General features: G+C 40.8%; 1 protein-coding gene across 1 annotated transcript; it reads left to right on the forward strand.

The window, feature by feature from the left end:
• The first annotated feature begins 5,232 nt into the window (after positions 1–5,232).
• LOC140679339 (E3 SUMO-protein ligase ZBED1-like) lies at positions 5,233–15,299 on the forward strand. Its single transcript, XM_072914568.1, has 3 exons — positions 5,233–5,526; positions 6,025–7,536; positions 15,293–15,299. Exons 1-3 carry the CDS (start codon positions 5,303–5,305, stop codon positions 15,297–15,299), a joined length of 1,743 nt encoding a protein of 580 aa, XP_072770669.1. The 5' UTR covers positions 5,233–5,302.
• Positions 15,300–15,514: the final 215 nt, after the last annotated feature.

Below are 15,514 nucleotides of genomic sequence, written 5' to 3' on the forward strand. Positions count from 1 at the left end.
GGCAAGTATGGTTACGGAAGGTAAATGAAGTATTGTGTACGGTTTTTAATGCATTTTTAAAGTGATTTAGGAGGTACAATTGATTGCTGCTAGCCACCTAGAACAAGACCATGTTTGTATTTACAAATAGGGATGTCCGATAATGGCTTTTTGCCGATATCCGATATTGTCCAACTCTTTAATTACTGATACCGATATCAACCGATACCGATATCAACCGATATATACAGTCGTGGAATTAACACATTATTATGCCTAATTTGGACAACCAGGTATGGTGAAGATAAGGTACTTTTAAAAAAAAAAAAAAAAAAAAAATAAGATAAATAAATTAAAAACATTTTCTTGAATAAAAAAGAAAGTAAAACAATATAAAAACAGTTACATAGAAACTAGTAATTAATGAAAATGAGTAAAATTCACTGTTAAAGGTTAGTACTATTAGTGGACCAGCAGCACGCACAATCATGTGTGCTTACGGACTGTATCCCTTGCAGACTGTATTGATATATATTGATATATAATGTAGGAACCAGAATATTAATCACAGAAAGAAACAACCCTTTTGTGTGAATGAGTGTGAATGAGTGTAAATGGGGGAGGGAGGTTTTTTGGGTTGGTCCACTAATTGTAAGTGTATCTTGTGTTTTTTATGTTGATTTAATAATAAAAATAAATTAATTAATTAATTAATTTTAAAAAACGATACTGATAATAAAAAAAACAATACCGATAATTTCCGATATTACATTTTAACGCATTTATCGGCCGATATTATCGGACATCTCTAGTTATAAAGCAAAAAAAAAAAACCTTTTCTCTTCTTGTCTCTCATAATGATTGTGAATGATAGATAAAATTCCAAATAAAGTGCAGATGCCCTTTAACTTTTTTTTTTTTTTTTTTCCAGTGGAGCTTATATTCCGTGGCTCTGCCTGGCTGCATTTTATTTTTGGACACAGCAGTATTAGATGGACTGGCTGCTGCTTGTGTGGCCCATCCTCCCCTCCACCAGACACCGCTTTGTTTCATGCTTGAGCGCCGCGATCGTTACTAGCCTGCTGTCCCTGGCTGTGCACACACACACGCACACACACACACACACACACACACACACACACACACACACACACACACACACACACACGCACACGCACACACACACTAAGCACTGCAGGAATGTTAAAAAGTCACACTAAAGAAAGGGCCATATTTACACATTTATCATCCAAGTAAAATCTAATAAATAGTGCCTTTTAGCCAGCAAAATGTAGAGTGAAAGAGAAGACGTGGGTGTGCAATATGTCTCTGGAGGGCTGCCTGCTGATCACCAGACGGTGAAACACCTAATGTCTGCTCCTGCACCCTTCATCTCTCAGCAGCCAGCCAGTAGTCAACCCTCATTAAAGCAACACTGAGGACAAACTGCTTTATTTGATTATTCATTTTTTTTGTTCCACACAAAAATATGTGTTTCTTAAAATGCACAAAGACATAGTTTAGGCTAAAAAAGATAACCAATCTGCATTTTATTGTATACTTTATATCAGGGCTGGGCAATATAGACGAAAAAATATATCTCGATGTATTTTTACTTAAGCTCGATATTCGATATGTATCTCGATATATTTTTTGGTGAAAGTATACATACAAAGATATTCATTTTTGAGCGATATTTGGTGAAATTGAAGTGAATGACAACTGTACTGTAAACAGTCAGTGACACCTTTATTAACTCAACTAGTCAAACACAGAAAAGAAACTGTTTAAGTACTGTATTTTCCGCACTATAAGGCGCACCCCACTATAAGGCGCACCTTCAATGAATGGCCTATTTTAAAACTTTGTTCATATATAAGGCGCACCGCATTATAAGGCGCATAGAATAGACGCTACAGGCTGCTACAGGCTGTGGTTACGTTATGCATCCCTTATATGGAGATAAGGGAATGTCAACAAAACAGTCAGATAGGTCAGTCAAACTTTATTAATAGATTACAAATCAGCGTTCTGACAACTCTGTTCACTCCCAAAATGAATAAACAGCTGTTTTATTATTTTCCCCAAGGTAAAGTCAGTGACGTGGTGTTTTTGTTTATCTTTTAACAACAGCAAGCTATGACATATAGTGCAACACTTATATCACATACACTGCAAAAACTGAAATCTAAGTAAGATTAAATATCTCAAATAAGGCTTATTTTCTGTCTGATAAGATAATTCTTCACACTAAGCAGATTTTATGTTAGAGTGTTTTACTTGTTTTAAGGGTTTTGGTCCTAAATGATCTCAGTAAGATATTACAGCTTGTTGCTGAGATTTGATGACCTATATAGAGTAAAACATGCTTGAAACTAGAATATCAACTGATGCAAAGCTGTGTCATCAACACTCACAAGTATAAAACTCCTTTTTTAAAGTAATAATTCTTAATGATGATGCCGAATACATATCATTATGTCAAGATAATGGCACTAGCATTTACTTCATTTAAGAATATTTTTCAACATATTGAGCAAAAAGGTCTCGTTTTTTTTTTCTACCAAGAAAAATGCACTTGTTATTAGTGAGAATATACTTATTTTAAAGTATTTTTGGGTTCATTGAGGTTAGCTAATTTTACTTGTTTTGGAAAGTCTTGACAAGCCGAATTTTCTTGTTCTTTTGGCAGATAATTTTGCTTAGTTCAAATAAAATACCCCTCAGTTTTGTATTTTTTTTTTTTCTTGTTTTTGAACACTGACTTTTTGCAGTGTATATGGCGCACTGGATTATAAGGCGCACTGTCAGCTTTTGAGAAAATTGGAGGTTTTTAGGTGCGCCTTATAGTGCGGAAAATACGGTAGTACAGAATTACATAACATAAATAAAATTGAAATTTCTACGTAAAATAAATAACATAGTCGTGCAAATAATACAAAATGTATCAAACTCAGATTTTAAAAAAAAAAAGGAATTTGCAGGCAGGCACTTTGTGATTTCCCTTCCTGGTTCCATGACCCACCCTATCTTGCCTCTGATTGGCCTGTCCTTAACCAATCGTGACTCATTATAGTAAAGGAAGGAGGAAGGGGAGGGGTTTAATAGCCCATGGAGGGGTTTTTGATTGATTGATTTAAACTTTTATTAGTAGATTGCACAGTACAGTACATATTCCGTACAATTGACCACTAAATGGTAACACCCGAATAAGTTTTTCAACTTGCTTAAGTCGGGGTCCACGCTAATCAATTCATGGTGTACACAACAAATAAGCGGCGTTTGGTTATTTTAACAAGAAATACAAACACCGTTTCTATATGTGTTGGGAAATTGTGTTAGATGTAAATATAAACGGAATACAATGATTTGCAAATCCTTTTCAACCCATATTCAATTGAATGCACTACAAAGACAAGATATTTAATGTTCAAAATCATAAACTTTTTTTTTTTTGTGCAAATAATAGTTAACTTAGAATTTCATGGCTGCAACACGTGCCAAAGTAGTTGGGAAAGGGCATGTTCACCACTGTGTTACATGGCCTTTCCTTTTAACAACACTCAGTAAACGTTTGGGAACTGAGGAGACACATTTTTTAAGCTTCTCAGGTGGAATTCTTTCCCATTCTTGCTTGATGTACAGCTTAAGTTGTTCAACAGTCCGGGGGTCTCCGTTGTGGTATTTTAGGCTTCATAATGCGCCACACATTTTCAATGGGAGACAGGTCTGGACTACAGGCAGGCCAGTCTAGTACCCGCACTCTTTTACTATGAAGCCACGTTGATGTAGCACGTGGCTTGGCATTGTCTTGCTGAAATAAGCAGGGGCGTCCATGGTAATGTTGCTTGGATGGCAACATATGTTGCTCCAAAACCTGTATGTACCTTTCAGCATTAATGGCACCTTCACAGATGTGTATGTTATCCATGTCTTGGGCACTAATACACCCCCATACCATCACAGATACTGGCTTTTCAACTTTGCGCCTATAACAATCCGGATGGTTCTTTTCCTCTTTGGTCCGGAGGATACGACGTCCACAGTTTCCAAAAACAATTTGGAAATGTGGACTCGTCAGACCACAGAACACTTTTCCACTTTGTATCAGTCCATCTTAGATGAGCTCAGGCCCAGCAAAGCCAACAGCGTTTCTGGGTGTTGTTGATAAACGGTTTTCGCCTGGCATAGGAGAGTTTTAACTTTAAACTACAGATGTAGCGACCAACTGTAGTTACTGACAGTGGGTTTCTGAAGTGTTCCTGAGCCCATGTGGTGATATCCTTTACACACTGATGTCGCTTGTTATGTGCAGTGATTTCTCCAGATTCTCTGAACCCTTTGATGATATTACGGACCGTAGATGGTGAAATCCCTAAATTCCTTGCAATAGCTGCTTGAGAAAGGTTTTTCTTAAACTGTTCAACAATTTGCTCACGCATTTGTTGACAAAGTGGTGACCCTCGCCCCATCCTTGTTTGTGAATGACTGAGCATTTCATGGAATCTACTTTTATACCCAATCATGGCACCCACCTGTTCCCAATTTACCTGTTCTCCTGTGGGATGTTCCAAATAAGTGTTTGATGAGCATTCCTCAACTTTATCAGTATTTATTGCCACCTTCCCCAACTTCTTTGTCACGTGTTGCTGGTATCAAATTCTAAAGTTAAAGATTATTTGCAAAAAAAAAATGTTTATCAGTTTGAACATCAAATATGTTGTCTTTGTAGCATATTCAACTGAATATGAGTTGACAATGATTTGCAAATCATTGTATTCCGTTTATATTTGCATCTAACACAATTTCCCAACTCATATGGAAACGGGGTTTGTATATTATATCGTTATTACGATATTTTCTTAATTCATATCTTGTTTAAAAATATATCGATACATCTTACAAACTCCATATATCGCCCAGCCTTACTGTATATACATATAAGGTCAATATTGTACAAACTTTGCTTCGCTGTAAAATGATCAAACACTGACCACATTAAACTGTAAAAAAAAAAGTAATTAGATTTTTGCTGACAAAAGGTGTGTGTCCTGGCTGGTCCACCTCTATTATGTACCCGTGCAATCATTGTAATGAAGAGCACACCCACAAAAAACTGATTTTAGCCTTTTAGGGAATTTGAGGACAACTCTTAGAGTACAGACTTAAAAAAAAAAGTCCCTATTCACTAGTGCTTTATTTAAAAAGCCTTTTGTTTAAGGCTGAAACGACGCGTCAACGTAGTCGACGTCATCGGTTACGTAAATACGTCGACGTCATTTTTGTGCGTCGGCGCGTCGCATATTTACGTCACACCACTGTCATGGCGGAGCGCAGAGCAAACGATGCGAGCGAGGGGAAAAAAACACGCCAAAAGTCGTCAAAAGTGTGGGAGTATTTTAATAAACGGCCTAATAATGTTGTTTTATGCACACTGTGTCGAGCGGAAATGGCGTATCACAGCAGCACAACGGCTATGAACGAGCATCTAAAAAGAAAACATCCGACAGCGTTCTTCCCATCACCATCAACGAGTCAATCATCCGCGTGAGTATACGTTGTCATCATTACAAAAAAACATGAATGTGTCATTTGTATCTGCGTTGTAAATTCATAAACTAAAGCACCGTTTCGCTCTGAGAGGCGCGTTTGGCGTGCCTGTTCAGTGTTTACAAAGACGCGCTCCTCTTTAACGCTAACGTTAATAAGTTGTACAAATACCTTTTACAACATTAACAGTTACATATACTATCTTTAACGCTAACGTTAATAAGTTGTGCAAATACCTTTTACAACATTAACAGTTACATATACTATCTTTAACGCTAACGTTAATAAGTTGTGCAAATACCTTTTACAACATTAACAGTTACATATACTATGTACAAACGAACAATTAACTTCACTTTAATCATACTATCATTGTTGTGTTATTAAACCAATTTAACAAGATAATGTGTGTAGTTTAATTAACCTTTTGTATTAAAGTAAGCTGTATTTGGGTATATTTAAAATGAAAATTAATTGTTGTCTCTTATGTTGCAGCAAACGACAAAGCAGTGTCCAGGATTTTTTTCCAAAGAGGCATGGGACTGAATGCACACCCCAAGTGGCCGCTGACCTGACTGATGGTGTCCTGGAAATGATGGTCATAGACATGAGGCCATTAAATATGGTAGAAGGGGAAGGGTTTCAAAAAATGATCAAACGGTTTCACTCTGGCTACACACTACCATCAAGAACCCACTTCACTAAGCTTATGGAGCAAAAATACACAAAGAAAATGAAAGAAGTCAAAGCAATCCTGAAAAATGTGAAAGGAAAACTGACACTCACAACTGATGCATGGACAAGTATGGCCACTGAAGCTTACCTTGGTGTCACCATTCACTTTGTTAATGATGAGTGGGAGCTTACCTCAATTAACTTGACAACAATGCCCCTCAATGAAAAGCACACTGCAGAAAACATTGCCTCTTGGATTGAGGATGTTGTCAATAAGTTTGAAATAAACATAAAACTAGTACAAGTCATTGTACATGACAATGCTGCAAATGTTGTTGCAGCTTTAAGAGTTCTTGAGGAAAGACATGGTGTTTCATCCCTCAGATGTGTTGGCCATACTCTACAGCTTGTAGTGAACCATGCTCTAAAGGACAACCACATCAGCAGAGCTTTAGGAGCAGCAAGAAGTTTGGTCGAGCACTTCAGAAAAAGTGAGCTATCCAGTACAAAACTAAAGGTTAAGCAAAAACAAATGGGTTCTCCAGACCACAGCCTCATACAAGATGTGTCTGTGAGATGGAACAGTTCCTTTTACATGATTAGTCGCCTGCTTGAGCAGAGGTGGCCAATAACAGCAACTCTGTCAGATCCGGAGGTCACTCAAAGAGGGAAGCATTTTCTGGATCTTAAGGCTGACCAGTGGAGCTTGCTTGAAGAACTTGAACAAGTTCTGAAACCTTTTGAATGTGCAACTGTGTACCTGAGTGGAGAATCTTATGTAACAGTTTCCGCTGTCCCTCTGCTGGTCAAAGGGCTTCGGAAGGCTACACAAACTGCTTTTGAAAATGCATCAATCAAGTGTTTCCAGGTCACTGCTGCACGTGAGATAACATCCAGGTGGGAAGCCGAGACCACATTCAAAGATGATGGACCAAATGTGTGCATATTAGCAGCTGCACTTGACCCACGATTCAGGAAGCTGAAATTCCTGACTGCAGATGAGTGTTTAAAAGTTCAATACAAGCTGCATGCAATAGTTCTGGAGGAGAAAAGAAGGGAAAAGGAGACACACGCTCAACAGGGCACAGCAATGCAAGTGGAAAGACCAGATGCTGACAGGCGGCCTGTATCTTTACTAGACACACTTCTTGGCTCAGATTCAGATGAACTCAGCAACAATGAGGAAGACAACAATGACAGTAATGATGCTGAAATGGTCAGAAACGAGTTAGTGTCTTATTTTGGAGAATCCCCCATTTCCAAGGATGAAAACCCATTAAAATGGTGGAAAGAACATCAGGCAAGGTTTCCAAATCTGGCAATGCTGGCTCGGTCGTACCTCTCAATTCCAGCCACATCGACCCCTTCTGAGCGCCTATTTTCAGCTGCTGGGAATATTGTAAACAAGAAAAGAACCAGCCTCACCCCAGAGCATGTAGACATGCTAATCTTTCTTCATTACAACTGTTAGTCACTCACTGGAATGAGTAGAATTGGTTATAGTGTACTGTGTTGGACTGGATGTTTATTTTGCACATTTTAAAAGCAATACTTAATGTTTACAGTGCTCCAGAATATTTAGATTGGCACAAATGTTTACAGTGTTACAGAATGTTTTGCCATGTTTTCAATGTTGACTGAGTGGCCATACTTTTTTTTTTTGGAAATAAAAGCCATGCCTTTTGAAAAAACTGGCCTAAATTTATTTTTTTCATCTTAATTTTAAATTAAAAAAATAATCGGTAAAAGGAAAAATAATCTATAGATTAATCGAAAAAAATAATCTATAGATTAACCGATTAATCGAAAAAATAATCTATAGATTAATCGATAGAAAAATAATCGTTAGCTGCAGCCCTACTTTTGTTTAAAAGATGGCATTATGTAGCTTTGTCTTATATTTTAACATATTTATATAAGTTATGTGAGGGTATCTACTGTATAGTTATCTTATGTCATTTTGCTTCAAGTGCTGATTTTCTATGCATAAATGTAATGTGTCACTTTATTAAGGTATACCTTTTAAACAGTGCTAAACAGTGCTCTCTTGTGTTCAAATTGTTGTTTTGTCTCTTTAGTTGATTTACACTATGGTATTTAGACATTTCTACAGGAAAAGCTTTATGGTATAAGCAAATTAACATAATATCTAAGACTGTATCTCATTGATAATGAATTAATTTTATATGTAAAAGGTGCCGAGGACCAATAAAAAACAAGCTGTGGCCAGAAAATAACCCCCGGGTCGCACTATTTGACTTTACAAAATAACACTGGATTTGGGTAACAAAGTTTGGATTACATTTCTTCTGAACAGAAGAGAATAGAAAGTACTTTATTGATCCCTGGGGGAAATTCAGCACCATAGCTATAATAAACAAACACTTAGGTATTTTTTACAAGTGAATAATATAAATACAGTCTATTATACAGCATTATTCACATGTGAATAATATACATAGTCTATTATACAGCATTATTCACATGTGAATAATATAAATACAGTCTATTATACAGCATTATTCACATGTGAATAATATAAATACAGTCTATTATACAGCATTATTCACATGTAAATAATATAAATACAGTCTATTATACAGCATTATTCACATGTGAATAACAGAAATACAGTCTATTATACAGCATTATTCACATGTGAATAATATAAATACAGTCTATTATACAGCATTATTCACATGTGAATGATATAAATACAGTCTATTATACAGCATTATTCACATGTGAATAATATAAATACAGTCTATTACACAGCATTATTCACATGTGAATAATATAAATACATTCTATTATACAGCATTATTCACATGTGAATTATATAAATACAGTCTATTATACAGCATTATTCACATGTAAATAATATAAATACAGTCTATTATACAGCATTATTCACATGTGAATAACAGAAATACAGTCTATTATACAGCATTATTCACATGTGAATAATATAAATACAGTCTATTATACAGCATTATTTACATGTGAATAATATAAATACAGTCTATTATACAGCATTATTCACATGTGAATAATATAAATACAGTCAATAGACTGTATTTATATTATATACAGCATTATTCACATGTGAATAACATAAATACAGTCTATTATACAGCATTATTCACATGTGAATAATATAAATATAGTCTATTATACAGCATTATTCACATGTGAATAATATAAATACAGTCTATTATACAGCATTATTCACATGTGAATAATATAAATACAGTCTATTATACAGCATTATTCACAGGTGAATAATATAAATACAGTCTATTATACAGCATTATTCACATGTGAATAATATAAATACAATCTATTATACAGCATTATTCACAGGTGAATAATATAAATACAGTCTATTATACAGCATTATTCACATGTGAATAATATAAATACAGTCTATTATACACCATTATTCACATGTGAATAACATAAATACAGTATTATACATTTATGCACAGTCAAAAAGGAACATATGCATTATACAGTTTGATGGCTGTCGGTATGAAGGACTTCCTTCCTGTGTCGTTCCGTGTTGCATTTTGAAGATTTTCAACTCAATAGTTGAGAGTATTACTGTACTCTACTACTTGTCATGTCTGTGTTGATCATGTTTTTGTTTGGCCATGTGCTGTTTGTTTTTTGGACACTTTCTTAGTTCCTTGTTGTTCACTCCCTTGTTTTGTTTCCATAGCAACCCATTAGTTTTCACCTGTCATGTCACGCACCTGTTTCACGTTTTAAGTCACGCACCTGTTGTTAATCATGTCTGTGTTATTTAAGCTTTTCATTTTCTGTTGGTCAGCCTGGGGACATCACATTTATGCTCCGCACACTTTATGATCACTCTTCTTCATGTCATGTTCACAGTTCCATGCCAAGTAAATTTTTGTTTCTTGTTCATAGTTTTCCGCCTTTGTGCGCGGCTTTTGTTTTCATAGCCAAGTTGTTTTACCTCCGCTGTGAGCGCCTTTTGTTTATACCTTTTTGAGCTTTTTTAGTTTAAATATTAAACATGTACTCACACTCACGTCTTGCCCGCGCCAATTTTCCGTTGTCTTCCGGAAAAACAAACCCCAAGGACCAAGTTTCGACACTACTAATTTGGATTTCAAAAATGGGGGTGGGGGAAGAGGCGTGGCTTGAAGGGATTAGATGCGTGTTTTGGAGTCAAATTAATGGGAAAAAAATTGTTCAATATTTATTTTGTAAGAAAGAACAACATTGATGTAATTAAACACATAAATTGACTGGGTTTTCCAGATCTCATTATATTATTTAGTTGAATATTTACCTTGTATGCCCTGCAATGTCCGCTGGAACAATACTTATTTAAGCCATTGACAATTGATGAGTTTATTCCCTTAACGCACAGGTGTCAAACTCAAGGCCCGGGGGCCAGATCTGGCCCGCCACATAATTATATTTGGCCCTCGAAAGCCTGGAGATAATAAACGTCATTTAGGTACTTTATATTTTCTTACTGAATGTATCGTTTTTTTCCATTTTGACAGAAAAAATACATGTACTCAATGCAGTTGCGTATTTTTTTAAACATAAATATTATCCATCCATCCATTTTCTACCGCTTATTCCCTTTTGGGGTCGCGGGGGGCGCTGGAGCCTATCTCAGCTACAATCGGGCGGAAGGCGGGGTACACCCTGGACAAGTCGCCACCTCATCGCAGGGCCAACGCAGATAGACAGACAACATTCACATCCACACACTAGGGCCAATATAGTGTTGCCAATCAACTTATCCCCAGGTGCATGTCTTTGGAGGTGGGAAGAAGCCGGAGTACCCGGAGGGAACCCACGCAGTCACGGGGAGGACATGCAAACTCCACACAGAAAGATCCCGAGCCCGGGATTGAACCCAAGACTACTCAGGACCTTCGTATTGTGAGGCAGATGCACTAACCCCTCTTCCACCGTGAAGCCCATAAATATTATAATCTAACAAATATATGATTATACATTCAAACAATGTTTTTGTTAAACTACAAATAAATACTTTTTTTCTTCTTGATTTATGATTTTCAGAGCAAGTTATTTATCAAATAAATTTTACAGCGAATTGACTGTGGTTTTACAGCATTTTACTGTACATGAAAAAACAGTACCACTGTTTTTTGACCATAAATAGTTGGCAACGGAGCTGCCAGTTTTTTACTGTAAAAAAACGGTGGTACTGTTTTGTAAAAACGACAACTGTAGATTTTAGCGTGTACTATTGTGAATACACAATAGTACACGCTAAAATCTACAGTTGTCGTTTTTACGGTAAAATCCAGCAGCTAAGTTGCCAGAATTTTACTGTAAAAATGCAGTTTTATATTGACAGTAAAAAAAAAACACAGTACATTTTACAGTAACATTCTATCAACTGAGCTGCCAGTTTTGTACTGTGAAAAACAGTGGCACTGTTTTTCCATTTACAGTAACATGCTGAAAAATTCCTCTCTGAGCTGCCACCTTAACGTGGTAGAGGAGTTTGCGTGTCCCAATGATCCTAGGAGCTATGTTGTCCGGGGGCTTTATGCCCCCTGGTAGGGTCTCCCAAGACAAACTGGTCCTAGGTGAGGGATCAGACAAAGAGCAGCTCGAAGACCTCCATGAATAATAAAAAACAAGGACCCAGATTTCCCTCGCCCGGACGCGGGTCACCGGGGCCCCCCTCTGGAGCCAGGCCCGGAGGTGGGGCACGATGGCGAGCGCCTGGTGGCCGGGCCTGTCCCCATGGGGCCCGGCCGGGCACAGCCCGAAGAGGCAACGTGGGTCCCCCCTCCAATGGGCTCACCACCCATAGCAGGGGTCATAGAGGTCGGGTGCGATGTGAGCTGGGCGGCAGCCGAAGGCAGGGCACTTGGCGGTCCGATCCTCGGCTACAGAAGCTAGCTCTTGGGACGTGGAACGTCACCTCGCTGGGGGGGAAGGAGCCTGAGCTAGTGCGCGAAGTGGAGAAGTTCCGGCTAGATATAGTCGGACTCACTTCGACGCACAGCAAGGGCTCTGGAACCAGTTCTCTCGAGAGGGGCTGGACTCTCTTCCACTCTGGCGTTGCCGGCAGTGAGAGGCGACGGGCTGGGGTGGCAATTCTTGTTTCTCCCCGGCTCAGAGCCTGTACGTTGGAGTTCAACCCGGTGGACGAGAGGGTAGCTTCCCTCCGCCTTCGGGTGGGGGAACGGGTCCTGACTGTTGTTTGCGCTTACGCGCCAAACCGCAGTTCAGAGTACCCACCCTTTTTGGATTCACTCGAGGGAGTACTTGAGAGTGCTCCCCCGGGTGATTCCCTCGTGCTACTGGGGGACTTCAATGCTCATGTTGGCAACGACAGTGAAACCTGGAGAGGCGTGATTGGGAAGAATGGCTGCCCGGATCTGAACCCGAGCGGTGTTTTGTTATTGGACTTTTGTGCCCGACACAGATTGTCCATAACGAACACCATGTTCAAACATAAGGGTGTCCATATGTGCACTTGGCACCAGGACACCCGAGGCCGCAGTTCCATGATCGACTTTGTAGTTGTGTCATCGGATTTGCGGCCTCATGTTTTGGACACTCGGGTGAAGAGAGGGGCGGAGCTTTCTACCGATCACCACCTGGTGGTGAGTTGGCTGCGATGGTGGGGGAGGATGCCGGACAGACCTGGCAGGCCCAAACGCATTGTGAGGGTTTGCTGGGAACGTCTGGCAGAGTCTCCTGTCAGAGAGAGTTTCAATTCCCACCTCCGGAACGACTTTGAACATGTCACGAGGGAGGTGCTGGACATTGAGTCCGAATGGACCATGTTCCGCGCCTCTATTGTCGAGGCGGCTGATTGGAGCTGTGGCCGCAAGGTAGTTGGTGCTTGTCGTGGCGGTAATCCTAGAACCCGTTGGAGGACACCGGCGGTGAGGGATGCCGTCAAGCTGAAGAAGGAGTCCTATCGGGTTCTTTTGGCTCATAGGACTCCTGAGGCAGCGGACAGGTACCGACAGGCCAAGCGGTCTGCGACTTCAGCGGTCGCAGAGGCAAAAACTCGGACATGGGAGGAGTTCGGGGAAGCCATGGAAAACGACTTCCGGACGGCTTCAAAGCAATTCTGGACCACCATCCGCCGCCTCAGGAAGGGGAAGCAGTGCAGTGTCAACACCGTGTATGGTGGGGATGGTGCTCTGCTGACCTCGACTGCGGATGTTGTGGATCGGTGGAGAGAATACTTCGAAGACCTCCTCAATCCTACCAGCACGTCTTCCTATGAGGAAGCAGTGCCTGGGGAGTCTTAGGTGGGCTCTCCTATTTCTGGGGCTGAGGTTGCCGAGGTAGTTAAAAAGCTCCTCGGTGGCAAGGCCCCGGGGGTAGATGAGATCCGCCCGGAGTTCCTTAAGGCTCTGGATGCTGTGGGGCTGTCTTGGTTGACAAGACTCTGCAGCATCGCGTGGACATCTTGGGCGGTACCACTGGATTGGCAGACCGGGGTGGTGGTTCCTCTCTTTAAGAAGGGGAACCGGAGGGTGTGTTCTAACTATCGTGGGATCACACTCCTCAGCCTTCCCGGTAAGGTCTATTCAGGTGTACTGGAGAGGAGGCTACGCCGGATAGTCGAACCTCGGATTCAGGAGGAACAGTGTGGTTTGCGTCCTGGTCGTGGAACTGTGGACCAGCTCTATACTCTCGGCAGGGTCCTTGAGGGTGCATGGGAGTTTGCCCAACCAGTCTACATGTGTTTTGTGGACTTGGAGAAGGCATTCGACCGTGTCCCTCGGGAAGTCCTGTGGGGAGTGCTCAGAGAGTACGGGGTATCAGACTGTCTGATTGTGGCAGTCCGGTCCCTGTATGATCAGTGCCAGAGCTTGGTCCGCATGGCCGGTAGTAAGTCGGACACGTTTCCAGTGAGGGTTGGACTCCGCCAAGGCTGCCCTTTGTCACCGATTCTGTTCATATCTTTTATGGACAGAATTTCTAGGCGCAGTCAAGGCGTTGAGGGGATCTGGTTAGGTGGCTGCAGGATTAGGTCTCTGCTTTTTGCAGATGATGTGGTCCTGATGGCTTCATCTGGCCAGGATCTTCAGCTCTCACTGGATCGGTTCGCAGCTGAGTGTGAAGCGACCGGGATGAGAATCAGCACCTCCAAGTCCGAGTCCATGGTTCTCGCCCGTAAAAGGGTGGAGTGCCATCTCCGGGTTGGGGAGGAGATCTTGCCCCAAGTGGAGGAGTTCAAATACCTCGGAGTCTTGTTCACGAGTGAGGGAAGAGTGGATCGTGAGATCGACAGGCGGATCGGTGCGGCGTCTTCAGTAATGCGGACGCTGTATCGATCCGTTGTGGTGAAGAAGGAGCTGAGCCGGAAGGCAAAGCTCTCAATTTACCGGTCGATCTATGTTCCCATCCTCACCTATGGTCATGAGCTTTGGGTTATGACCGAAAGGACAAGATCACGGGTACAAGCGGCCGAAATGAGTTTCCTCCGCCGGGTGGCGGGGCTCTCCCTTAGAGATAGGGTGAGAAGCTCTGCCATCCGGGAGGAGCTCAAAGTAAAGCCGCTGCTCCTCCACATCGAGAGGAGCCAGATGAGGTGGTTCGGGCATCTGGTCAGGATGCCACCCGAACGCCTCCCTAGGGAGGTGTTTAGGGCACGTCCGACCGGTAGGAGGCCGCGGGGAAGACCCAGGACACGTTGGGAAGACTATGTCTCCCGGCTGGCCTGGGAACGCCTCGGGGTCCCACGGGAAGAGCTGGACGAAGTGGCTGGGGAGAGGGAAGTCTGGGCTTCCCTGCTTAGGCTGCTGCCCCCGCGACCCGACCTCGGATAAGCGGAAGAAGATGGATGGATGGATGGACTATTTCCATTATAAAAGTTATGTACGGTATTCATATTTTGTGCAATATTTCATACGTAGATACCGTATTTTTGGACTATAAGTTGCTCCGGAGTATAAGTCGCACCGGCCGAAAATGCATAATAAAGAAGGAATGGAAATAGTAACCCACAGAAATCTATTAGAACGAATGTCAAGTATTTCTAGCTTTCGTATATATCCATGCTCTTGAATGTGATTTATCACCTATAACCCATCAGATACTAAAGCCAAAAAAAAAGCCTACTACTAGCAAAAATGAGCCTACATTAAACCGGTCCTCGGTGCAAAAAAGGTTGGGGACCCCTGGTATAAATGACATTCAGATGCCTTCTAATGAAAATGTTGGTAATCATACAAAAAGTCAAGCGCTAAATGATACATACAGTATATAACTTAGTTATATATAATAATATTTATAACAAAGTTATTAAGGGCTCAGT

This window comes from Nerophis lumbriciformis, linkage group LG13 (assembly GCF_033978685.3).
Source record: "Nerophis lumbriciformis linkage group LG13, RoL_Nlum_v2.1, whole genome shotgun sequence".
In the NCBI taxonomy this organism is placed as follows: Eukaryota; Metazoa; Chordata; class Actinopteri; order Syngnathiformes; family Syngnathidae; genus Nerophis; species Nerophis lumbriciformis.

Bases quoted from the DNA above. Each gene is read 5' to 3' on its own strand.
- LOC140679339 (XM_072914568.1), top strand. From the start codon at position 5,303: ATGGCGGAGCGCAGAGCAAACGATGCGAGCGAGGGGAAAAAAACACGC. The intron at 5,527-6,024 runs GTGAGTATACGT...CTTATGTTGCAG, and splicing joins TCAACGAGTCAATCATCCGC to CAAACGACAAAGCAGTGTCC.